Source organism: Macaca thibetana, chromosome 9 (assembly GCF_024542745.1).
Source record: "Macaca thibetana thibetana isolate TM-01 chromosome 9, ASM2454274v1, whole genome shotgun sequence".
NCBI classification, from domain to species: Eukaryota; Metazoa; Chordata; class Mammalia; order Primates; family Cercopithecidae; genus Macaca; species Macaca thibetana.
In genome coordinates, this window is record NC_065586.1 from 11,812,766 (window position 1) to 11,838,990 (window position 26,225).

At 48.7% G+C, this 26,225-nt stretch overlaps 2 protein-coding genes across 2 annotated transcripts in view; one reads left to right on the plus strand and one right to left on the minus strand.

The window, feature by feature from the left end:
• Window positions 1-26,225, plus strand: part of CDC123 (cell division cycle 123) — a 421,061-nt gene that overhangs the window by 58,873 nt on the left and 335,963 nt on the right. The window lies entirely within an intron of this gene.
• The window catches only part of UPF2 (UPF2 regulator of nonsense mediated mRNA decay), a 727,243-nt gene continuing 720,633 nt past the window's right edge, over window positions 19,616-26,225 (minus strand). The window contains exon 23 of the mRNA XM_050803192.1: window positions 19,616-20,899. Coding sequence (XP_050659149.1) covers window positions 20,890-20,899 — 10 coding nt within the window. The 3' untranslated portion in view covers window positions 19,616-20,889. The remainder of the gene's footprint in view (window positions 20,900-26,225) is intronic.

Genomic DNA, 26,225 nt, shown 5'->3' on the forward strand with positions numbered 1-26,225 from the left:
CAGGGCAGGACCTCGGGCTCCTGCCGGCACTGGTTCTCCAACTTTCTAGTCAGTTCTATGAGCTGCCAGTACACGGACGTAACTGGAGCCAGTGCTATTGTTTGTGACTAGGGACCCTGACCAGTTGCCCTCGTGTCTGGCCTTCTCCGCCTCCATCAGCTCCAAACTTCTGTCAGCCACTGCATACACCACGCTGCTTCTCACCACCAGCTCCTGCTCAAGCACTTCCCTCACTGGACCCCCATTGCTCCTTGAAAGCTCTCAAGGCCCCCCTCCTTCAGGAAGCCTTTCCCCCCACCAGCGTGGTGGCTGCCCATGCTCCGTGTGCTGGGTGTCTGTGCGCCCACCCAACCCTGCATGTGTAACAGGGATCCATCGGCCCCACGGGGCCCTGGGATCCCTGTGGTTTGGGGAGACTAGGTCATCTTCATCCTTCCCCAGGGTCTAGACCACAATATGCATCTAATAAATATTGGTGGATGGCAAATGGATGGGGGAAGATAGGTAGATGGATGGACAGACAGGTGAACGGGTGGGTGGGTGAGTGGATGGATGGGTGGGTGGACAGGTGGGTAGGTGAGTGAGTAGATGGGAGGATGGATGGACGGACAGCTAGGCAGACACCTGGATGGGTAGGTGAGTGGATGGACAGATGGGCAGATGGGAGGCTGGATGGAGAGATGGACAGATGGACAGATGGGTGAGTCCATGGGTGAGTGGATGACGAAGCACCCTGCCTCCAGCTGCCCTTGCTCCAGGCTCTCCTTTGAGTGATTTCCAGGCTAATCTGCCTAAAGTCAGCTTTGGCTCACTTCACGACCCAAATACCTTCAGAGGTTACGCCTTGCATGCCAAACAGAGGTCAGTCTCTTCAGCCTGGAACCGGGCCCCTACCGACTTCTGCAGTTCTCTCCTTCTCTCCTGATATTGACCACATCAAATCGGATGTTCTCTCCACTCGGCTACTCAGAGCGTAAACCCAGGCAGGACCTGTGACATCGGCTTCCCTCGGGAGTTCCTGGGAAGTGCAGATCTCAAAGCCCACCTCAAACCCACTGAGTCAGAATCCGCATTTTAACAAGCTCTCAGGTGAGTCATGTCCCCATGAGAGCCTGGGGATAACTGCTGTAAGGCGGCCCAAAAGCTCCTGTCAGGCATCTGTTGTCAAAATCCTATACATCTTTTAGGGCTCAGCTTGACTGTGTCCTGCTCCATGTCACCTCCCGCCTGCCCTAACCGCACCCTATGCACACGTGCGCATGCGCACACACACACGAACAGATGTGCTGCGGCCTTTCCTGCAGTGACCACAGCGCTGGGTCTTTTAGCCCAGAGCTCACCCTCTTTCCTGAAGTGCATTTGAGACTCACTCTGCCTCTGCTGTCAATTACAGCTGTGTACTGAGTGAGGGCCTTGTTCACATCCCAGGCTATGCCTCGAGAGATGCTGTGGACAGAGCCTGAATGGCACAGATGCATGAAGCAAATGAATCAATAACGGAGGGAGGAACAAACAGACGTCAGGCTCTTAACACAGGAAGGTCTGCAGGATTCCACTGGCCGCGCACCCTGGGGTGAGAGTTTCACAAGCTTGGCCCCAGCTTTCTTCCCTTGAGCAGTGGGGAGCATCTCAGTCTGTCTGCCCCCATCTTGGAGTGACAGGAAATGAGATACACCCTGGGGAGTGCCCAGGAGCCTTGGAGGCCAGGAGGCTGTCCCTGTAGGTCTAATAAGGACAGGGGCATCTGCCTTGCCAGAGGACGCACAGCAAAGCCTGCGTTCGCAACAGGAGCCCGAGCCCACTCTCTTCAGTGACCAGCTCCAGCACTGGGATGTCAGGGCAAACTCACCAACTCCCTGCCCTCGGCGGGCCGTCTTCCTATCGGCTCATCTTCTAGGGAAGCCTTCCTGAACCGCCTTACCCAATCTCCCCTTTCTCAGGATCCTGGCACTTGGTAGGTATGTGGTTTTCTCTGTTGGTACTGCAGGGTAAAAACAGAGCACCTTCCTTCTAAGACTGGAAACGAGGCAACCGGATCACCCCCACCCCTTTCATTGATTATTGTGCTGGAGAGTCTAGCCAGTGCAATCCGGCAAGAAAAAGACATAAAAGACATCCACATTGGAAAGCTGGTACAGCTGCCATGATCCCGGATGAAGAAAATCCTAAGGAATGTATAAAACAACCACTAGAACTAATGAAAGAGTCCAGCAATGTCACAGAACACAAGATCAGGGTAGAAGTATCAATTGCATTTCTACGTATTAGCAATGAACAATCTGAAAATGAAATTAGTGGCTGGGTGTGGTGGCTCATACCTGTAATCCCAGCACTTTGGGAGGCCAAGGCGGGCAGACAACTTGAGGTCAGGAGTTCGAGACCAGCTTGGCCAACATGGTGAAACCCCATTTGTACTAAAAATACAAAAATTAGCCGGGTGTGGTGGTGGGTGCCTGTAATCCCAGCTACTTGGGAGGCTGAGGCAGGAAGATCACTTGAACCCGGGAGGTGGAGACTGAAGTGAGCTGAGATCGTACCACTGTACTCCAGCCTGACAGAGCGAGACACTGTCTCAAAAAAAAAAAAAAAAAAAAGAAAATGAAGTTAGTAATTCCATTCATAATAGCATCAAAGATAATGCTATTCCTATCAAAATCCCAGCAAGATATTTTAAAGATATAGAGAAGCTTATTCTAAAATCTATATGGAAAGGCAAAGGAACTAGATCAGGTAAAAACAACCCTGATGAAGAAAAAAGAGAAAGAAATCACTGTCCCTGGTCTCAAGGCTTACTCTACAGACACAGCAACCAAGTCAGTGTGGTATTAGTGGGGGACTAGACACACCAATGGAACAGAACCCAGAACTAGGCTCACATGAGCATGTTCCACTGTTTTATTTATTTATTTATGTTTTGAGATAGAGTCTCGCTCTGTCACCTGGGCTGCAGTGCAGTGGCGCGATCTTGGCTCACTGCAACCTCTGCCTCCTGGGTTCAAGCGATTCTCCTGCCTCAGCCTCCCGAGTAGCTGGGATTACAGGCAAGCCCACCACACCTGGCTAATTTTTGTATTCTTAGTAGACACAGGATTTTGTCATGTTGGCCAGGCTGGTCTGAAACTTCTGACTTCAGGTGATCCGCCTGCCTCAGCCTCCCAAAGTATGGGGATTACAGGCGTGAGCCACTCACTGTGCCCAGCCTGGTTTTTTTTTTTTTTTTTATCCAGCAAAACTATTTCAAAACTGAAAACAAAATAAAGACACTCCCAAATGAAGAAAAGCTGAGAGAATTTGCTGCTGGCAGACCTGCCTTATGAAACATACTCGGTTCACCTGATTTTTGCCAAAGGTGCAAAAGCAATTCAGCAGAGCAAGGAGAGCTCTTCAACAAACGGTGCGAGCCTGGACGCCCACAGGTGAAAGTGAGCCTCGTCCCAGACCTCACACCTGATACAAAAAGTCCACTCGAAATGAAACATGGACCTAAATGTAAAACAGAAAACTATAAAACTTTTAGGAAAGAAAACAGAAAATCTTTGAGACCTAGAGCTAGGTGAAGACTTGAGTTTTATTTTGTTTTTGAGACAGAGTCTCGCTGTGTTGCCCAGGCTGGAGTGCAGTGGTGCAATCTCGGCTCACTGCAGCCCCCACCTCCCAGGTTCAAATGATTCTCCTGCCTCAGCCTCCCGAGTAGCTGGGACTACAGGCGTGCACCACCATGCCTGGCTAGTTTTTTTATTTTTAGTAGAGACGCGGTTTCACCATGTTGGCCAGGTTGGCCTTGAACTCCCGACCTCAGGTGACCTACCTGCCTCAGCCTCCCAAAGTGCTGGGATTACAGGCTTGGGCCACTGCTCCCAGCCAAGAGTAGAGTTCTTAGGCATGACACCAACACACAATCCATGAAAGAAAAAAAAAAAAAAAAAATATATATATATATATATATATATATATATAGAGAGAGAGAGAGAGAGAGAGAGAGAGAGAGAGAGGTTGGACTTCATCAAAATTTAAAACTTGCTGAGTGAAAGAACTGTTAAGAGGATGAAAAGACAAGCTACCGACTGGGGAGAAATGCTGAAAAAGCATGTAACTCACAAAGGACTTGTATCTAGAGTACATAAAGACTTCTCAAAACCCAATGGTAAAAACACAGATGAAGGTCCTGCTTCTAATTCAATTAGAAAGCAGGCAAAAGACAAACAGACGTTTCACCAAAGAGGAGGTGTGAGCAGCAACCAAGTGTATAAAAGCACATTCAACATCATAGCCAGCAGGAAAATGCCAATGGCAACTATAAGGAGATGCCCCCACGCGCTAGTTAGAGCAGCTACAATAAAGATACTCCTAACAGCAGATGCCAGCAACGTTATGGAGAAACTGGCTGTCTCAAACATGGCTAGTGAGAATGGAAGACGGCACATTTACTCTGGAAAACAGCTCAGCAGCTGTTTCTTAGAAGACAAAACAGTCACTTTCCATGCGACCCGGCAATCACACTCGGGTGTTTGTCTCAGAGAAATGAACACTTTTACATTTACACAAAAACCTGCACACACACAGAATTGGACACTTAAAAATGGTTACAGGCCAGGCACAGTGGCTCACGCCTGTAATCCCAGCACTTTGGGAGGCCAAGGTGGGCAGAGCACTTGAGGACAGGAGTTCGAGATCAGCCTGGTCAACATGGTGAAACCCCATCTCTACCAAAAATACAAAAATTAGCCAGGCATGGTGGTGAGCACCTGTAATCCCAGCTACTCAGGAGGTTGAGGCAGGAGAATCACTTCAACCTGGCAGGTGGAGGTTGCAGTGAGCTGAGAATGCACCACTGCATTCCAGCCTGGGCAACAGAGCAAGACTCCGTGTCAAAAAAACAAACAAAAAACAAACAAAAAACTTATCTTTTCACAAAAACCTATATATGTACTGAATTGTATACTTGAAGGTTACTGGTGCCTGGGCACAGTGGCTCACGCCTGTAATCCCAGCACCTAGGGAGGCCGAGGCAGGTGAATTACCCAAGGTCAGAAGTTTTGAGACCAGCCTGGCCAACACGGGGAAACCCCGTCTCTACCAAAAATACAAAAATTAGCCGAGTGTGGTGGCGCGTGCCTGTAATCCCGGCTACACGGGCGGCTGAGGCAAAAAAATAAAAAATAAAGGATTACTGGTAAATTTTATGTTATATTTTACCACACACACAAAATCTGTACATAAATATTCATAACAGCTTTATTCAGAAGAGCCAAAACCTGGAAGCAACCCAAACGTGCTTCCGCGTGTGGATGGTTAGACCCACGCTGGTCCATCCGGCCGCAGAATTCGACTCAGCCACAAAAAGAAACCCACAACACGCACAGCAGCTGGCGGGGCTCCCAAGGCCATTGCAATAGAGCCACAGTGCAACCCCGTCGATAGGAACATTCTCAAAATGACAGAAGTGGAAGGACGGAGACCAGACTGGGAGTTGCTGGGGGACAGCGACAGTGGTGCTGTGACTACAGAGAGTTCCTCTATGGTGGTGGAAGTTCTGTATCTCGACTGCACGGAGTCACAGGACCCATACACGGGATCACGTCTCGCAGAACCACACACACGCACACGTATGTGAAAGTGAGTGGAACTGCGAAAGGTTCGACGTCTGATCAACAGCATTGAACCAATGTCACTTTCCTGGTTGTGACGTTGGACAATCATCCTATAAGATGCCTCCATTGAGGGAAGCTGGTTGAAGGGTTTGTGGGACTCTGTTATGTTTGCAACTTCAGGGGCATCTGTAATTCTTCCCAAATCAACAGTTTTAAGTTGTAAATGTGGTCAGGAATTCTCGTCCTTATTTTGCCTCTCCTCGCCCAGTAACACAGGGTGCTGCTGCCTTCTGTGCATTTGACCCCCACGCTTGGATCTGATTGGAGTTGACAGGGCTGGGTGCTCTTGGAGTCCAGGTGGGGCGCACTGGCTGATTGTGGAAGGAGCAAGGATGCCAAAGCCCCACAGGGCTGGCACCTGTGATGTAAACACTCCTCCACCTTCAGCCTCTGTCCCGTTAGGCCCCAAAGAGAGGGACCCAGATGGCTTTCTCCTGAGGGGCTGAGTTAGTGTCACTGCCATGGAGCTTCAGCAGACCATTGTCTGCCCCTTCTGCTGTGGGCAGTGAGGCAGGCGGCAGGGCAGGGGTCAGGGCCCGGGCCCAGGCGGGCGCTTCTTGCCTGCTGCTGTGGGAAGGAAGCTTGCTTCCCAGGCCTTGGGTCTCAAAGGAGACACAGCGCAGCAGGCTGTGGCCGGGAGGCCTCTGGCCTCCCCAGGTGTGCGACGCTCTCCACTGTCCAATGCCAGCAGCCCGGGCCACTGCGGCCACAGCTCCTGAGGCTCGCTTAGGAACAATGCAAAGCATATGCCCAGCAAACAAACAAAGTCAAAGCAGAAGGAAAGGAAAATCCGGCCAGGCATAACAGAGGGAGGCGTCAGCTCACAGCCAGCCCCTCTCTCCCAGCTCCTGTCCCTGCTGGGGCGCTTCCCGCACTCCTCAGGCCCCAGCCCCAGGCATGAGGATCCCAAGTGGCTCTAGAAGCATCTTCGGTTACCTCGGTTCTGGAGGGGAGCCTCCGTCCCACGCACCCCAGTGCCTCGTTTGCCCTTCCCAGAGCAATGTGACCTCCTCAGATCCCTGGCCAGACCTCTGCCTGCCAGCTGCAGACCGGGGGCCTCCAGCAGCCAGGTCCACCTGGCAGGGGCCATTCTCCCTGGCAGCAGTAAAGCCATGAGGCCCCGCCAGGCAGGCAGACCAGGAGGAGAGGCACACGACACTTAGGCAGCTCATCCTCGCCCTCCCCACGAGTGGCACCACCGGGGGCTTCCCACACTCTCCCACCCTGCCAGTCGCAAGGCCAGGAGCCCCGAGTCCCCTCACTCCACCTGCTCCTCCATGGAGCCCACAGCCCAGGCCTGGCAGCTCTGCTGGAACACACGCTCGAGTCTGTCTGGTCCCTTCCTCCCGTCCACTGTCCCCCCAGAGTCCCATGACTAGGGCCTCACCCTCCTGACTCCACCTCAGCCCCTGCCATCTGCTCCCCACCCCACAGCCAGAGCGAGCCCTCAGGTCAGATCCAACCAACCCCGCAACACTTAGAAGAAAACCTACACATCCCACTGGCGACCAAGCCTGCTCCAGCACGGGCCCCCACGCCACTTCCCCTGCGGCTCTCTCCACCTCCTGCTGCATCTTCCTCGTTCCTCAAAGGGCCACGCTCAGTCCTTTCCCTCCGTCCTCTTCTCCCGCACTGTTTCCCCAGCCCGGGGCTGACCCCTTGTCAGGTCTTAATTCTCTCTTGGCCTGGAGGACTTCTCCTCCACACACCCGACCTCAAGCAGCTAACAAACCCCTGAGCTGTGGTGGGTACGATGGCTCAAACCTGTGATCCCAGCACTGTGGGAGGCCAAAGCGGGAGGGGTGCTTGAGGTCAGGAGTTCAAGATCAGCCTGGCCAACAAAGTGAGACCCTGTCTCTGCAAAAAAATTTTAAATAGTTAACCGGGCTGGGTTGCACATGCCTGTAGTCCCAGCTACTTGGGAGGCTGAGGTAGGAGGATCACTGGAGCCCAGGAGGTCCAAGGCTGCAGTGAGCCGTGATCATGCCCCTGCACTCCAGCCTGGGCAACACAGCAAGTTACTTACTCCAAAAAAAAAAAATAAACAAGTCATTAAGCCATGACACAGGCCCGGCAACAGCTCCCAGGAACCCTCCAGTGAGGGCGGCCCTTTCAAGTCGCCTTGACTTGAGCAGAGGCATTGGCCCTTGTACTCCCACACTGACCAGCGTTGACATTGGGTGTCCTCAGGCCACCCCCAGCCACGTCTGCAGCCGAGACCATCCCAGGAGCTGACAGCTGGAGGCTGCCTGCCAAGAGCACTCCTGGCAGCTCCCAGCATGAGTCCTGCAGGGAAGGCAGTCTGGGCAGCACGCACAGTCTCCATCAGCAGTGACCTCTGTGAGACAGTGTCCTCAATCACTGTTTATGTGTCTCACCCTCGGAAAACGGAAGCGCCACAGAAGCAGGACTTTCTCTGCCCTATCACTGTAACCTCGTTGATTACCCGTATCTAGCGCGCAGGAGTGCTGAAGGAATTTTAGCTGCCCAGGTCTGGAACCTGTTTTCCATTCTATTTTCACCATCACCCTGGAACTTTCAGAAATGTATTCTCATTATACAAATACTTTAAAGAGGCTTCAGTTACGAAACTTACCTAGTAAATGGCAGGAGCAGAACTCACATCCGGGCTTGCTTCACCCACAGCCAGTGTTTCTGGGCGGCACGCTTGCCGCCCCCCAGGCAGAAAAGCCAACACCATGGCGCCGGCGGCTGCGAGTCCCCGGCGCGGAGACAGGAAGCCACACTCCCACCCGGCTCCCTAATGCGAGGTGGGTCAGGCCCTCCTGGCCGTTCTAACTAGTCTCAGCTGATGGCAATGCGTGTCCCTAATGCGAGGTGGGTCAAGCCCTCCTGGCCGTTCTAACTACTTTCAGCTGATGGCAATGCAGCCGGTCTGCCTGACTTGTGGTGTTAACTATTACGACGTCAAACCTTTCCTGCTGTGTGTGCAATTTTGGCTCTGTCACCTGTAACAACTTAAGCAAAGGTGAATCGGTGTGAACTGGTCCTGCAGTTACACCAGCATCCCTGCCACCGTACCGGAAGGATGGCAAAGGAGCAGTCGGTGGTCAGCCCTGTGTTGAAGGATGAGGGTACACATTCCAGATGGGTAAGGATTTGAGCAAATCCCCACAATTCCTCACACTCTCAGTGTTGAATGCAATGCTCCCGGTATCCTAGAAGTCATAGTAAATGTGGGCTCATTGATTTGAGAACCGACTCCCGCATCCCCTTATGCCCTTGTGCTAGGCACACAAGCCAGGGGTCAAAACTGAGTATTTCAAATCTTCTTCCTGCTTTGCTTCTTTCACTTATTCTTTGCCAATCTTGTCTCAGCGAAGCCCTGCAAAAATCCCACCGTCAGTCTCAAAATGATTCTGCAGTATTGTTCTGGCCCACCCTACTGAAAGAAAAAGTCACCAGTCTGTGGGATTTAAGAATTCCCATCTTGCCAGACACGGTGGCTCATGCTTATAATCCCAGCACTTTGGGAAGCCGAGGCGGGCGGATCACCTGAGGTCAGGAGTTCTAGACCAGCCTGGCCAATATAGTGAAATCCCGTCTCCACTAAAAAATACAAAAATTAGCCGGGCGTGGTGGCAGGCACCTTAATCCCCGCTACTTGGGAGGCAGAGGCAAGGGAATAGTTTGAACCTGGGAGGCGGAGGTTGCAGTGAGCCGAGATCAAGCCATTGCACTCAAGCCTGGAGGACAAGAGCAAGACTTATCTCAAAAAAAAAAAAAGAATTCCCATATTTTTGGCTGGGCACGGTGGCTCACACCTGTAATACCGGCACTTTGGCACTTTGGGAGGCTGAGGCGGCCGGATCATGAGGTCAGGAGATTGAGACCATCCTGGCCAACATGGTGAAACCCCATCTCTACTAAAAATACAAAAATTAGCTGGGCACGGCGGCACATGCCTGTAATCCCAGCTACCCAGGAGGCTGAGGCAGAAGAATCACTTGAACCTGGGAGGCGGAGGTTGCAGTAAGCCGAGATCATGCCATTGCACTCCAGCCTGGTGACAGAACTAGACTCCATCTCCAAAAAAAAAAAAAAAAAATTCCCATATTTTACAGAGGGCACCTTGGATTTTGTTGGACCCGACCGCCATCAATGATTATCTCAGAAACTAACAGCTGCGGTGGTTTGACCCAGGCCAGTTCCTGTCCAGGCACGCTGCAGGGCTCAGAAGCTGCCATGATACTTTTTGGATGAAGGAATCACATAAACTGGGAATACCACATATTTCTCCTTGATATTCAAATAAGCCTTCCAACATTATTGGGAGGGAAGAGGCATACAGAAGAAAAACTGAGAGAATAAAAGGTTTGTGCCTGGATCTAAGTGGTCAGTGGTGTCTGGGGAGGTGGGGACATTGTTTCTCTACTTGGCAAGGCCATATTCCCTGAAGGGTGGCATTCCCACGGTTCCCACTACTGTTCAGGTACATTTCTATGTGCAATAAAGCATAGTCGTTGAAAGTCACATGTGTGATTTTAGCTGCCCAGGTCGGAACCTGATACTGACTGTGCACACTTGAGGGGTTTCTGAGGTCTGCAAGGACAGAGCCTGCTTGGTCCACTGTGCATTCAACACTGTATCTGGCATGCAGACACTATGATCATAATACTAATCGTTAACCTTCCTTGAGCACTTACGCTGCAGCAGCCACAGTCCCTGGCCGGGCGCGGTGGCTCTCGCCTGTAATCCCAGCACTTTGGGAGGCTGAGGAGGGCAGATCACGAGGTCAGGAAATCAAGACCATCCTGGCTAACACAGTGACACCCCATCTCTACTAAAAATACAAAAAAAAAAAATGCCTAAAAAATTAGGCATGGTGGCAGGCGCCTGTAGTCCCAGCTACTCGGGCGGCTGAGGCAGGAGAATGGCGGGAACCCGGGATGCGGAGCCTGCAGTGAGCTGAGATCGTGCCACTGCACTCCAGCCTGGGCGACAGAGCGAGACTGCATCTCAAAAAAAAAAAAAAAAAAAGCCACTGTCTCATGTCCTTTATCCCATTAACTCCTCATACAACCCTACTAAGTTATCCTCATCCTAGAGATAAGAAAACTGAGTCAGAGGTCAATAACTACCCAAGGTCATAATGGTAGGAAGTGCTGAAGCTGGGGCTCAATGTGCATCTAATGAGGGGCCACCACGGCCAGCCTGGAACCTTCGCTCTCCTCTGACTGTAGCAGGTATTTCTTGCCTCTGGGCTCCTGCTGCAACAACGTTCCACACCTGCCCGCTCCCTAGTGGCAAGTGTATATGAAGCTTGCCTGCTCATCTCCTAGATTACAAAGCCAACAGTTTGTGGCAGTGGGACAGCGTCCTCGCCCATCAGTCCAGGCAAGCTATTTCCTGCCAGCACTGACACCAGCAGGCTCTAAGTGACCCTGCCGCCATCCAGAGTCAGTGTGGACCGGGGACGTGGTGACTAGGAAGACCTGCCTTTATTTTCCAAATTCCTAAGCTCCTCTGGTGGAACCAGACTAGACAAGTGAGAGCTCACCAGCAAGCCTGAGGTCAGGCAGCGTTTGCATCAAGTGCGGAAGCCTGTTCCAAACCAGGGCAGGGCGGATTCCCTCCAAATCTCCACAGTCTGGGGGGGTGGGAGGGAGCATTTGTTGAGCACTTCCCAGGGCACCCCCATTCCTAACCTTAGACTCCTGTACACAGGTCAAGCTTGTTTCTTTTGCAAGACAGCAGCCGACTAACCACCCTCCCTTTAAACTCATCCCTCCGCCAGGGCTGTGGGTAGGCAGAGAGACACCTTATACAAAGCTCAAGGGGAGGAGCCCCTAAATCACGCAGGGGGCCCAGAGGACAGCCGCGCATTTCCATGGAGAGGTGGTGCTTGAACTGAATCTTGAAAGGCAAGGGGCATGAGCATAGGAAACAGCACACCCAAAGGTGTAATTACAGCAGCCGCCACTAAAGGAATCCTTCCTACGTGCCAAGCCTTGCTCTAAGCAGATACCGTGGCTTAAGTTCACTGAATTGTTCACATTTCTTGTGTGTTTCTCCTGCTGGAAGAATGTTCGTTCCTCCAGGGCAGTGACTGTCCCTCCACCTCTATCCCCAGGGTTTACAACAGTGCCTTAGCATATAGAATGAGATCAATAGGTATCTGTGAAATGAATCTCTGTCTTCCCTTGGTCTCCAAGTATACATATAAAAGTTTAAATCTGGCCAGGCACAGTGGCTTACGCCTGTAATCCCAGCACTTTGGGCGGCCAAGGGGGATGAAGCCCTTGAGGTCAGGAGTTCGAGACCAGCCTGGCCAACATGGAGAAATCACATCTCTACTAAAAATACACAAATTAGCCAGGCTTGGTGGTGCACGCCTATAATCCCAGCTACTTGGGAGACTGAGGTGGGAGAATCACTTGAGCCTCGGAGGCAGAAGTTGCCTGAGCTGAGGTCACGCCACTGCACTGCAGCCTGGGCAACAGAGTGAGACTGTCTCAAAAAGAACAAAAACAAAAAAAATCTATAAGACACATTGGGCTCCCAATAGCTGAAAGTTTACCTCTGAATATAGAAAAACTGGAAAACAATTTTTTTTTTTTTTTTTGAGACAGAGTCTCTCTGTTGCCCAGGCTAGAGTGCAGTGGTGCAATCTCAGCTCACTGCAAGCTCTGCCTCCCGGGTTCACGCCATTCTCTTCCCTCAGCCTCCACCTGGGGGACTACAAGCGCCTGCCACCATGCCCGGCTAATTTTTTCGGGGATTCACCTTATTAGCCAGGATGGTCTCGATCTCCTGACCTTGTGATCCGCCTGCCTCAGCCTCCCAAAGTGCTGGGATTACAGGCGTGAGCCACCACGCCCGGCCAGATGAAAACAATTTTAGGAGGGCACCTAAGACATTGCATCTCTGCCTTTTCCAAAGAATATCTTGAGTTTTTCACTCTGAGTATCATGGAGATACTACACGATATGGTTGGAGGTAGGAAGTCTGTGGTCTCACCTCTCTACTGTAGGCCTCACCACTCTGGGACTACAGCTGACTCTTTTTTTTTTTTTTTTTTTTTTTTTTTTTTTTTTTTTTTTTTTTTTTTTTTTTTTTGAGACGGAGTCTCGCTCTGTCGCCCAGGCTGGAGTGCAGTGGCCGGATCTCAGCTCACTGCAAGCTCCGCCTCCCGGGTTCCCGCCATTCTCCTGCCTCAGCCTCCTGAGTAGCTGGGACTACAGGCGCCCGCCACCGCGCCCGGCTAATTTTTTGTATTTTTAGTAGAGACGGGGTTTCACTGTGGTCTCGATCTCCTGACCTTGTGATCCGCCCGCCTCGGCCTCCCAAAGTGCTGGGATTACAGGCTTGAGCCACCGCACCCGGCCTTACAGCTGACTCTTGAATAACACAGGTTTGAACTGCAGGGGTCCATTTACACATGGATTTTCTTCTACCTCTGCCACCCGTGAGACAGCAAGACCAACTCCTCCTCTTCACCTACTCAGTGTGAAGACGACGAGGATGAAGACTTTTATGATGATCCACTTCCACTGAATAGTAAACATATTTTCTCTTCCTTATGGTTTTCTTATTTATTTATTTACTTATTTATTTATTTAGAGACAGGGTCTCACTCAGTTGCCCAGGCTGGAGTGTGGCGGCACAATCTCTGTTTATTGCAGCCACAAGCTCCATGGCTCAAGTGATCTTCCCACCTCAGCCTCCAAAATGCTGGGATCGTTAGCATAAGCCACCGTGCCTGGCCCATGATTTTCTTAATAACATTATCCCTAGCTTACTTTATTGTAAGATAAAATACATAATACATACAACATACAAAACATGTTAACTGACTACTTACTATATTGCTAAGGCTTCCAGTCAACACCAGGCTGTATTAGTAAAGTCTGGGGAATCAAAAGATATATGCAGGCCGGGCACGGTGGCTCATGCCTGTGAGCCCAGCACTTTTGAGAGGCCGAGGCAGGTGGATCACCTGAGGTCAGGAGTTTGAGACCGGCCTGGCCAACATGGTGAAACCCCCTCTCTACTAAAAATACAAAAATTAGCCGGGCGAGGTGGCAGGCACTTATTATCCCAGCTACTTGGGAGGCTGAGGCTAGAGAATTGCTTGAACCCGGGAGGGAGAGGTTGCAGTGAGCCGAGATCATGCCATTGTGCCCCAGCCTGGTGACAGAACTAGACTCCATCTCCAAAAAAAAAAAAAAAAATTCCCATATTTTACAGAGGGCACCTTGGATTTTGTTGGACCCGACCACTATCCATGATGTATCTCAGAAACTAACAGCTGTGGTGGTTTGACCCAGGCCAGTTCCTGTCCAGGCACGCTGCAGGGCTCAGAAGCTGCCATGATACTTTTTGGATGAAGGAATCGTATAAACTGGGAATACCACATATTTCTCCTTGATATTCAAATAAGCCTTCCAATATTATTGGGAGGGAAGAGGCATACAGAAGAAAAACTGAGAGAATAAAAGGTTTGTGCCTGGATTTAAGTTGTCAGTGGTGTCTGGGGAGGTGGGGACATTGTTTCTCTACTTGGCAAGGCCATATTCCCTGAAGGGTGGCATTCCCACAGTTCCCACTACTGTTCAGGTATGTTGCTATGCGCAATAAAGCATAGTCGTTGAAAGTCATGTGTGTGTCTGCCGGGTGCAGTGGTTCACGCCTGTAATCTTAGCACTTTGGGAGGCTGAGGCGGATGGATCACCTGAGGTTAGGAGTTCAAGACCAGCCTGACCAACAGGGAGAAACCCTGCCTCTACTAAAAATACAAAATTAGTTGGGCATGGTGGTGCGTGCCTGTAATTCCCCAGCTACTCGGGAGGCTGAGGCAGGAGAATCACTTGAACCCAGGAGAGGTGGAGGTTGCAGTGAGCCGAGATCGCACTATTGTACTCCAGCCTGGACGACAGAGCAAGATTTCGTCTCAAAAAAAAAGAAAGAAAAGAAAAGCAAGGGGCATGAGCATAGGAAACAGCACATCCAAAGGTGTAATTACAGCTCCGCCACTAAAGGAATCCTTCCTACGTGCCAAGCCTTGCTCTAAGCAGATACCGTGGCTTAAGTTCACTGAATTGTTCACATTTCTTGTGTGTTTCTCCTGCTGGAAGGATGTTCGTTCCTCCAGGGCAGTGACTGTCCCTCCACCTCTATCCCCAGGGTTTACAACAGTGCCTTAGCATATAGAATGAGATCAATAGGTATCTGTGAAATGAATCTCTGTCTTCCCTTGGTCTCCAAGTATACATATAAAAGTTTAAATCTGGCCAGGCACAGTGGCTTACGCCTGTAATCCCAGCACTTTGGGAGGCCGAGGCGGGAGCTCAAGACCAGCCTGACCAACATAGAGAAACCCCGTCTCCCCACTAAAATTATAAAATTAGCCGGTGTGGTGGCACATGCCCGTAATCCCAACTACTCGGAAGGCTGAGGCAGGAGAATCGCTTGAAGCTGGGAGGCAGAGGTTGCGGTGAGCCAAGATCGTACCATTGTACTCCAACCTGGGTGACAGAACGAGACTCTGTCTCAAAAAAAAAAAAAAAAAAAAAAAAAGGCTTAAATCCATAAATCCAACATAAAATGGACTATACCCCCTGAAAAAAAGTTTTCCACTATCCTACAGGAGGCCAACAGTAAACAACATTAGCATTTTCACACATACAAGCATACCTAACAGAACCTGATGTGCTTTTCCCAGTAACTATAAAATTAGAACAGCTTCTAATGAAACTAACATTTAAGTGATAATCCAATAATTTTCAAAGTTACTCTTCCAGAGAGCACGTCTACTGAGACAATGGAAGATGTCTGAATGCCCTTTGTACTTCCAAAGGTTTAAAAAAACTCATTGATTATATGTATTTTTTGGAGACAGAGTCTCGCTGTCACCCAGGCTGGAGTGCAGCGGCGCCATCTTGGCTCACTGCAGCCTCTGCCTCTCGGGTTCAAGTGATTCTCCTGCCTCAGCCTCCTGAGTAGCTGGGACTACAGGTGCGTGCCGCCATGCCCAGCTAATTTTTTTTTTTTTTTTGTAGAGACGGGTTTTCACTGTGTTAGCCAGGATGGTCTTGATCTCCTGACCTTGTGATCCCCCTGCCTCTTACAGGCGTGAGCCACCATGTGTGGTCAAAACACTCATTTAAATTAAGAATGCATGCATGTGGGTTACCAAAAGGAAAAAAAAAAAAAAAAACACCCAGAATGCCAAAAACATGCTTTTACTCATAACATACTAAGTCTTAAAAATTGAAATTGATTTCACCTCTTATTTTTATTCAAAACAAGTTTGCGGCCGGGCGCGGTGGCTCAAGCCTGTAATCCCAGCACTTTGGGAGGCCGAGACGGGTGGATCACTAGGTCAGGAGATCGAGACCATCCTGGCTAACACGGTGAAACCCCGTCTCTACTAAAAAAAAACCAAAAAACTAGCCGGGCGAGGTGGCGGGTGCCTGTAGTCCCAGCTACTCAGGAGGCTGAGACAGGAGAATGGCCCGAACCCGGGAGGCGGAGCTTGCAGTGAGCTGAGATCCGGCCACTACACTCCAGCCTGGGCGACAGAGCGAGACTCCGTCTCAAAAAAAAATAATAATAAAAAAAAAAAAAACAAAAAAAACAAAAACAAGTTTGCCAGCTGGGTGTGGTGGCTCACGCCTGTAATCCCAGCACTTTGGGACACCAAGGCGGGTGGATCACTTGAGACAGGAGCTCGAGACTAGCCTGGCCAACCTGGTGAAACCCCAGTTCTACCAAAAATACAAAAACTAGCCAGGTGTGGTGGTGGGCACGTGTAATCCCAGCTACTCGGAAGGGCAAGACAGAAGAATTGCTTGAACCTGGGAGGCGGAGGCTGCAGTGACCAGAGATCAGTCACTGCACTCCAGCCTGGAGACACAGTGAGACCTGGTCTTAAAACAAACAAACAAACAAACAAACAAAAAGGAAATTGCCAGTTGGATACCTTCCATTTGCAGCTAAGAAACACATTGAGTGCCAGGCACAGTGGCTCCTGCCTGTAATCCCAGCACTTTGGGAGGCCAAGGTGGGCGGAGCACATGAGTTTAGATCAGCCTGGCCAACATGGAGAAAGTCCATCTCTACTAAGAATACAAAAATTAGCCTGGCGTGGTGGTGCACACCTATAATCCTAGCTACCTGGGAGGCTGAGGCGGGAGAATCACTTGAGGTTGGGACCCGGAGGTTGCAGTGAGAAGAGATCATGCCACTGTACTGCAGCCTGGGCAACAGAGTGAGACTCTGTCTCAAAAAAAACAAAAACAAAAAAATCTACAAGACACATTGGGCTCCCAACAGCTGAAAGTTTACCTCTGAATATAGAAAAACTTGAAAACAATTTTAGAAGGTTTCACCATGTTAGTCAGGATGGTCTCGATCTCCTGACCTTGTGATCCGCCTGCCTCGGCCTCCCAAAGTGCTGGGATTACAGGCGTGAGCCACCGCGCCCGGCCAGATGAAAACAATTTTAGGAGGGCACCTAAGACATTGCATCTCTGCCTTTTCCAAAGAATATCTTGAGTTTTTCACTCTGAGTATCATGGAGATACTACACGATATGGTTGGAGGTAGGAAGTCTGTGGTCTCACCTCTCTACTGTAGGCCTCACCACTCTGGGACTACAGCTGACTCTTGAATAACACAGGTTTGAACTGCAGGGGTCCACTTACACAGGGATTTTCTTCTACCTCTGCCACCCATGAGACAGCAAGACCAACTCCTCCTCTTCACCTACTCAATGTGAAGACGACGAGGATGAAGACTTTTATGACGATCCACTTCCACTGAATAGTAAACATATTTTCTCTTCCTTATGGTTTTCTTATTTATTTACTTATTTATTTAGAGACAGGGTCTCACTCAGTTGCCCAGGCTGGAGTGCAGTGGCACAATCTCTGTTTATTGCAGCCACAAGCTCCATGGCTCAAGTGATCTTCCCACCTCAGCCTCCAAAATGCTGGGATCGTTAGCATAAGCCACCGTGCCTGGCCCATGATTTTCTTAATAACATTATCCCTAGCTTACTTTATTGTAAGAATAAAATACATAATACATACAACATACAAAACATGTTAACGGACTACTTATTATATTGCTAAGGCTTCCAGTCAACACCAGGCTGTATTAGTCAAGTCTGTGGAGAATCAAAAGATATATGCAGGCCGGGCACGGTGGCTCATGCCTGTGAGCCCAGCACTTTTGAGAGGCCGAGGCAGGTGGATCACCTGAGGTCAGGAGTTTGAGACCAGCCTGGCCAACATGGTGAAACCCCATCTCTACTAAAAATACAAAAATTAGCTGGGCGAGGTGGCAGGCACCTGTTATCCCAGCTATTTGGGAGGCTGAGGCTGGAGAATTGCTTGAACCCGGGAGGCAGAGGTTGCAGTGAGCCGAGATTGCACCACTGCACTCCAGCCTGGGCAACAAAGTGAGACTCCATCTCAAAAAAGCTCTTCGTGAATTTTTGACTGCATGGGGGGTCAGCACACCTGACCACCACAATGTTCAACGGTCAACTGTATTTCCTTCCTATAATGAAATTATTAATATTTCTGCTCATTATAAAAACCCTGAAACCATCCATGACTGATTCTACTGTACTGAATGGCACTATCACACCTCTCAGCATAATTCCTTGACTATGAGGGCCTCTTCCAATCCAAATCTTCTATGTGCTCTAGGGTTAAGATTGGACTGAGCTTCTCGGGTTTTTGCTCTTTTGTGTTTTTCTGCCTGGCTTCTGTTTGGGTTTAAGTTTTCTCATCATGATCCTTTGCTTGGCTCTCCTAGCCACTGTGCACTTTCTGCACCCTCCGTCGGGCTGCTTCGTTTTGCACAGCTCAGGTCTGCAGTAGCTGTATGTGAACGCAGAGTGTCTAACGGCCTGTGAGGCTCCCACAGGGAAGTAAGGGGACTGACCTTGAGACAGATCCTGAGGCTGCCAGGATGCCTTTCCAGCTTATCAGTCCCCCCAAAAGAATCAAAGGCCCAAAGGAAGAAGTCTGACAGTCAGATATGTTAACACCTGCTTACCTCTGAAGATCACAAGGGGGAAAAAGGAGGCCCAAAAGACTGACAGTTATGAGAAACATAAAAATTTGCAAAATTAAGGGGGCTTGTCCTTTTGAACTGAAGATGCAATGTTGTGAAGAATCTAATTTGGCCCACTTTCTGGTTCCCAAACATATTACACCTACTAGTGACTATATTCTTTCTAGATGAAAGGTGAATGAAGGTAAATCATCACCACGCACCTGATTTTCATATTGTCTGCCTTGTGTATGATATGAAGTTTAAAGGGTGAATTTAGAATTATCCTGGCTCCCTGTAATAAATAATCTAGAAATAATATAAAAATGATAAACTTGTAAACCCAACAAAAGGACAGTAACAGTACACAGGTCAGTGATGAAGATGGTGGTAAGGGTTGGATGATAAGCTTCCTGTATGTGAAATTTGGAAAGTTTTTTCTTTAATAAATCCTTGTTTTTTTCCAAATGATAACTCTCAGCTCAATTTTTGAAATTTTGGCAATGGTGATTACAGTAACTGTTTGGAGTGTGTAAATCAGTCTTAAAATTAATACCTGGCAAGAGATGACCAAGAGTGTTTCTTGCTGTTCCTTTGTGAGTTACCTGCTTTGCAGAGGCTCTGCCCACAGAAATCACAAACGCTGCCCCAGGCTGAACCATGCAGTACCATTTCCCATCTCCACCAGTATTCGGCCTATTCTAAAAATGTGCATTCATTGGTCTGCGTAGGCTACTTTATTTTTCATTGGCCCCAAATACATTAACTCCAGCACCTAAGAAAAGTCATGCACAGATGGAATCCTTAAGGTGAACACAACACTAATCGTCTGAGAATGTATTTTTAAAGCACAAAGATGACGCTGGGAGATACCAATTTACCCGTTCAATAGGTTTCCAAAACTCAAACCAAATAAAACACCACCACACCAAATCTAAATTACAACACTTTATTGCAGCATCGGCAAAGGTCAGATTTCTGAAGCTGGTGAAGATTGGGCAGCATTTCCGTGTGAAATGTTACAACTTTACAAGTTTTGTTTCTTATTTAAATCTACATGCAGAAACTGAAACATGGTAAAAGAAAAAATGCAAAATAGCTAGAAAAAAAGATGTAATCAAGTTGTAGCATACAGATGTGCTCTTCAACTAAATGTACTATGCCTACTGGAAAGCAAACGAAAGACAACTATCCTAAGAAATTAACAGATTGTCAGAAACAGACTAAGAACCCTCATTTCTATTGAGTGGGGGAGAACAAAACGAAACAGAACAAAAACAAAAGCAAAATAAAAGCTCTACTTGTTTCCATACTTTGTTTAGAGACAGAGGCTGTAAACCCATGAAGGTCAACAAAATATTCTCATCCACTTCTTGTTGTCCTTCGTTCGTTTTCTGTGACATGCTGACTGGCATGTTTTGTTTTCAATGATACTTACAATGGGCTCAAGTAGATCCCTGTTCTTGGGCTGGTATCACTTTTCTAAGCCATCTGAATTAATGCTCTCTGTATACTAAAATAGTCTTCACATTTTTCTTTTACCCTAATAGGCAATTTTATATCACTGACTCTGATGAATAAAACGGATTTTTCTCCCTCATCCCTTGTTCCTCTTGAAACAAATCCCTAAACACAAGCCTTCCTGGTGGATTATCTGGTATTTGGATATCTTTCATCATTTTGTTGTCCTGCATGTAAGTTTTACTAGAAGATTTTCCTGCTTGCTCTATACTTTTCTACTGTAGTCCTGGAGCCCCCAAATGTATCTTCTTCCAACATGGGATGTTCAATTCAGAGACACTGAAACCCAAATCAAGTTTAAAGCTCAAGTTCATTTCCCCCACACCATTACCATCACAACCCGTTTCTTCTCTGGCTCAATCATCTCCTTCACGCTCTCCCTGGTGTAACTGCTCAGTAGTCAAGTGAACCATCTCATTTCTTGACTGCCATTCTCAAGAGAAGATTAACCCTCGCGAGATTTCCATTACAAAAGGCCTTTTCCGCCTTGTCTGGAAGCGTCGGCTTGTTCCGGTGTTGGCAGAGGCTGGTGTTTCTGCCTCCTGGCCCCAGCCTGTCCCAGGTTTAGATTCGCAACTCTCTAGACCGACCTGCTGAGATGTGTCCACTGCTCTCATTCAATTGCTGGAGGACTCCACTATCCACAACATCAGATACAGGACCTAATGAAATGACATGTGCTGCTGGATCAACGTCTCCTAAAGGAACAAACAGGGTCACATCAGAGAGCTTACTGCCGCAGAGCAAACTCCAGCAAGACTGTGTCTGCAACACTACCCACCACCACCAAGTAACTTCCCCAAGTTACAGCTGGCCCTGGCATCTGCGGGTTCCACATCCATGGATCAAAAATATAGGGGGAAAAAACCCCCAAACAATAAAAAATAACAGTACAACAATAAAAAAACATAAATATTAAAAACAATAAAGTATATCCACTATCTCCATAGCATCTACACTTTATTAGGTATTACAAGTAATCTAGAGATGATTTAAAGTACACGGGAGGATGTGCATACCTTATACATAAATGCTACATCATTTTTTACCAGGGACTTGAGTGTCTGTGCATTTTGGTGTCTGAGGGAGTCCAAGAAGAAACTCCCTGTGGTTACCGAGGACAACTGTAGTGCTTTTTTGAGAGCATTCATGCTCTCTACTGAACTACGACTTAACCAGAGCCACTGGAGCAATGACTGGAGGGGTGGCTCCTGTTCTCTTCTACAACTAATTCCTAAGATGCTAAGAATTCACGGTTTGTGTCATGGTTCAGTTGTGCATCCCCAAAATTCACATGTTGACACTGAACTGCAGGACCTCAGAATGTGACCATATCCGGAAACAAAGTTGCTGTAGACGTAATTACTTAAGATAAAGCCATACTGGAGCAGGGTGGAGCCCTAATCCCCTATGACTGCATCTCTATAAAAAGGGGAAATTTGCACACAGACACACACAGGGGGAAAAGGCCACGTGAAGACGAAGGCGGAGACCAGGGTGCCTTATGACAAGGTTTGGAAGCCAAAGACTGCCGGCACCCCCAGCAGCCAGAAGGCAGGCCTGGAGCAGCCTTCCTCCAGGTCTCAGAAGGAACCAGCCCGCTGACTCCCTGACCTCAGGTTTCCTGCTGGCAGCCTCCAGAGCTATGAGACAACAGACTTCTGTCGTTTAAGCCACTAGGGCTGTAATACTTTGTTACGGCAGCCCAAGCAGATGAACAGTATGTTTTTCACAGAGCAAGCTATCTTAGCAAGAAACTTTCAAAGCGTTAAGAGGCAAATGTGGAAAAGTATATCCTCAGCTGGATAAGATCCATAACTTTTCCAGAAATGAACTGATGGAAAAAACACAAGTATTCCCTGAGAGAATGAAAGAGAAGATTCAAGCATCTCTCCTGAAGTCAAGAAAAGGCAGCTATCTAACCTAGAATACTTTAAATAAATGCAGTAAATGACAGGAAAAAAATGTGCAAAATCCTTGCTAAGTAAGGTATAGTTATAGCATAAGGTGTCATTCGACTGGTTTACAGGCAAACAATCATCTGAGTGACTCAAAAATCTATCAGCTCAAAAAGTGTTTATTAATACAATATACACTTTGGATTAAATGCAATTCTACAAGGGACTCTATTTTATAACAAAACTATCACTAATTTAACCTTACATAAAGATATAAAAAAAAATTCTGATGAAAAAATGCAGACTCTACTTAAGATAGGTTTACAAGAGTTCAAGACCAGCCTGGGCAACATAGTGAGACCTCAACTGCACTAAAAATAAAAAAAAAATTAGTCATTTGTGGTGGTGTGTGCCTGTAGTCCCAGATACTGAGAGGCTGAGGCAGCACTGCTTGAGCCCAGGAGGTCAAGGCTACAGTGAGCTGTGATCACACCACTGTACTCCAGCCTGGGTGACAGAGCAAGAAGACGCTGTCTCAAAAACCAAATAAAACAGACAAAAAAATTATTTTGAAAAAAATGGGTTTAAAAGATAGCATACTACCATGCCACTAAGTGTAGGCCACACACCAGCAGCTTTGACATCACTGGAGAGCTTGTTTAAAAGTAACCAGAGCGCCGGGCGCGGTGGCTCACGCCTGTAATCCCAGCACTTTGGGAGGCCGAGGCGGGCGGATCACAAGGTCAGGAGATCGAGACCACGGTGAAACCCCGTCTCTACTAAAAATACAAAAAATTAGCCGGGCGCGGTTGTGGGCGCCTGTAGTCCCAGCTACTCGGGAGGCTGAGGCAGGAGAATGGCGTGAACCCGGGAGGCGGAGCTTGCAGTGAGCCGAGATCGCGCCACTGCACTCCAGCCTGGGCGACAGAGCGAGACTCCGTCTCAAAAAAAAAAAAAAAAAAAAAAAAGTAACCACAGCTTGTGCTCACCTCAGCAGCACATATGTTAAAAATTGTAGCACTACAGAGAAGACCATCCTGGCTAACACGGTGAAACCCTGTCTACTGAAAATACAAAAAATTAGCCGGGCGTGGCAGCAGGCGCCTGTGGTCCCAGCTACTCGGGAGGCTGAGGCAGGAGAATGGCGTGAACTTGGGAGGCGGAGCTTGCAGTGAGCTCAGATCGCGCCACTGCACTCCAGCCTGGGTGACAGAGCGAGACTCCGTCTCAAAACAAACAAACAAACAAACAAACAAAAAGACAAATTTTAAAAACAGCAAAGGACATTTGGTCCTCTAAAGGGTAAAATCTCATGTTTCCATGTTTGCCTGTTCATCTACCGTGTTTACTGCCCCTGTACTTTAGGAGCACTGACTATAAAAATTCCATTCATCATACTTTACAGAGTGCCATTCTTAAGAGGGATGGACGAGTTTTCTTTCTTAAGGTGCTATCTGAAGGAGAGATTTTAAAACAGTTGAATGGCTAGCTCAAGAGCTGGGACTCTTAAAAAAAGAAAAACAGCGGGAAGAGCTAGGGAGTAGAACTGGAGTGAGAATGTTTATTAAATGACTAAACACAGACTGCGAAAAGTTCCTTTGTCCATTCACCAAATATTAATTGAGCATCTACTAGGTGCCAGGCACCAAGAGCTACAAAGGAGACAGAATGGAAACAACATGAGACTTACTCCCTGCCCTCATGGCCTGTAATCTCATGGGGAATAGAGACAAGCTAAGTGGCACTTAAGGAGGACGAGGTCTGCAGAAATACCATAAGTCGTGGCAGCAGATCCACAGTGACCTATGTCAGACTTGAGAACACCAAGGCAGGACCTGAAGAAACAAGAGTTCTCCAGGGGAACAGCTGGAGGCTGTTCCACACAGAGGAGGCAGAAAGAACACAGAACTAAAGGTCGGCAAGGCTGGAGCAGGGGAAAGAACAGCAGGAGATGAAGCCAGTAATGTATGTTCACCTGCATCATGGGGCCTTGGGGACCAAGTTGAGGAGTTTAGACTTTTATCCTACAAGCCACAAGGAGCCATTGGAGGATTTTAAGCAGAAGGGCACACACAGATATCAAATTTGTATTTTAGAAAGAACACTGGGTCTGTAGGGAGAGAATGAGTAGGAAAAGGTTGAAGGGTTGAGAAGAGACGGAGAGGCTGATAAGGAGGCTAAGGCAGCAACAGCAACCCAGGCAAGAGGCGATGGTGGCTTGACCCAGGGTCTTGGCTATGGGCAGAGAATAGAACAGGCAAGAGTGAGGGCAGAATTTGGGAGCAGAATGCAGAGGATTTGCTAATGAACTAGATCTGGGGATTGAGGGAGGAGGAGCTGTCAATAACACGACTTCCTCTTCTTTTGTGGACAAGGGGGCAGACGACACCTCCTCTCCCTGCACTGGAGACCCTGGGGGAGAGGGGCCTGGGGCAGGGGCACGGAGTCTTCCATCTCTGAGTCATAGGCGGGTGGAAAGTCAGAAATGAAAACGTGAGATCTGGGCTGGAGACCTGGACAGCAGCCAGGCCACTGGGAGGGATGACACTTCCTTAGAGAGTGCAGAAGAAGAAGAGGGTCCAGGCCCAGCCCAAGGAACACAGACATCTCTGGGCAGGGCAAGCGCAGAAAGGAGGCGGCGTCAGAAGCAGGAGCCGCAGTGGTCAGGGGAAGGGAAAACTCAGAAGCCAGCAGATTCACAGACGCCAAGGAAGGGTCTGTTGGGAGAACAAGGAAGGCCCACAACGCAAAGTGCTGCTGAGATGAGGCCAAGAGATGACAGGTGGGGATGCCAGTGAAGGCAGAAGCTGCCAGTGGGAAGGACAGAAGTCTAACGAACCTTTCTTTTCTAGCACCTAGGGCTGTGAACTGGAAAGCCACCCAAGTGGGAGCACAGGGGGCAGTGTAGCCAATAGGGAGGAAGGGAAAATAGAAAGTGAAGGAACGAACCTTTGGTAGCTTTTACCTCTGTTCACAGCATGGCCACATGGAGGGTGGAATTATCTTTCAAGTACTTGTGGGCAGTTCCTCCCACTGCCAGCTGTGAACTGGCAGCGGTAAGCCACCCAAGTGGGAGCAAGGAAGAAGGGGCAAGTGTAGCCAATTCTTCCAAGAGGAACTGGAGGGAGGAAGGGAAAATAGAAAGTGAAGGAACTCTGCAAAGCGACTAATACTGGTAGCCAGGTAATAAAGGCTTACCTCTGTTCACAAGCATGTCGATGACAGCACACATATGCTTACGTATCTCCTGCCTGGTCCTTAACACACTCTCACCCAAGGCAGTTTTTCTCGAATCTACAGACAACTCCATGAACAGTGCAGGTGTGGAATTACCACAGTCTTTCTTATAAGTACTTGTACTTGTGCTCCTCCCTACCACAGTGCAGTCCTGTGTCTCCATCTACCACAGTGCAGTCCTGTGTCTTATGCTCCATCTACCACAGTGCAGTCCTGTGTCTCGTACTCCATCTACCACAGTGCAGTCCTGTGTCTCTTCTACTCCATCTACCACAGTGCAGTCCTGTGTCTTCTACTCCATCTACCAGGTACTCCATCTAGTGCAGTCCTGTGTCTCGTACTCCTGTGCAGTCTGTGTCTTCGTACTCCATCTACCACAGTGCAGTCCTGTGTCTTATACTCCATCTACCACAGTGCAGTCCTGTGTCTCGTACCATCTACCACAGTGCAGTCCTGTGTCTCGTACTCCATCTACCACAGTGCAGTCCTGTGTCTCGTACTCCATCTACCACAGTGCAGTCCTGTGTCTCGTACTCCATCTACCACAGTGCAGTCCTGTGTCTCGTACTCCATCTACCACAGTGCAGTCCTGTGTCTCGTTACTCCATCTACCACAGTCAGTCCTGTGTCTCGTACTCATCTACCACAGTGCAGTCCATCTACCACAGTGCTACCACAGTGCAGTCCTGTGTCTCGTGCTCCATCTACCACAGTCAGTCCTGTGTCTCGTACTCCATCTACCACAGTGCAGTCCTGTGTCTCGTACTCCATCTACCACAGTGCAGCAGTCCTGTGTCTCGTACTCCATCACCACAGTGCAGTCCTGTGTCTCGTACTCCATCTACCACAGTGCAGTCCTGTGTCTCGTACTCCATCTACCACAGTGCAG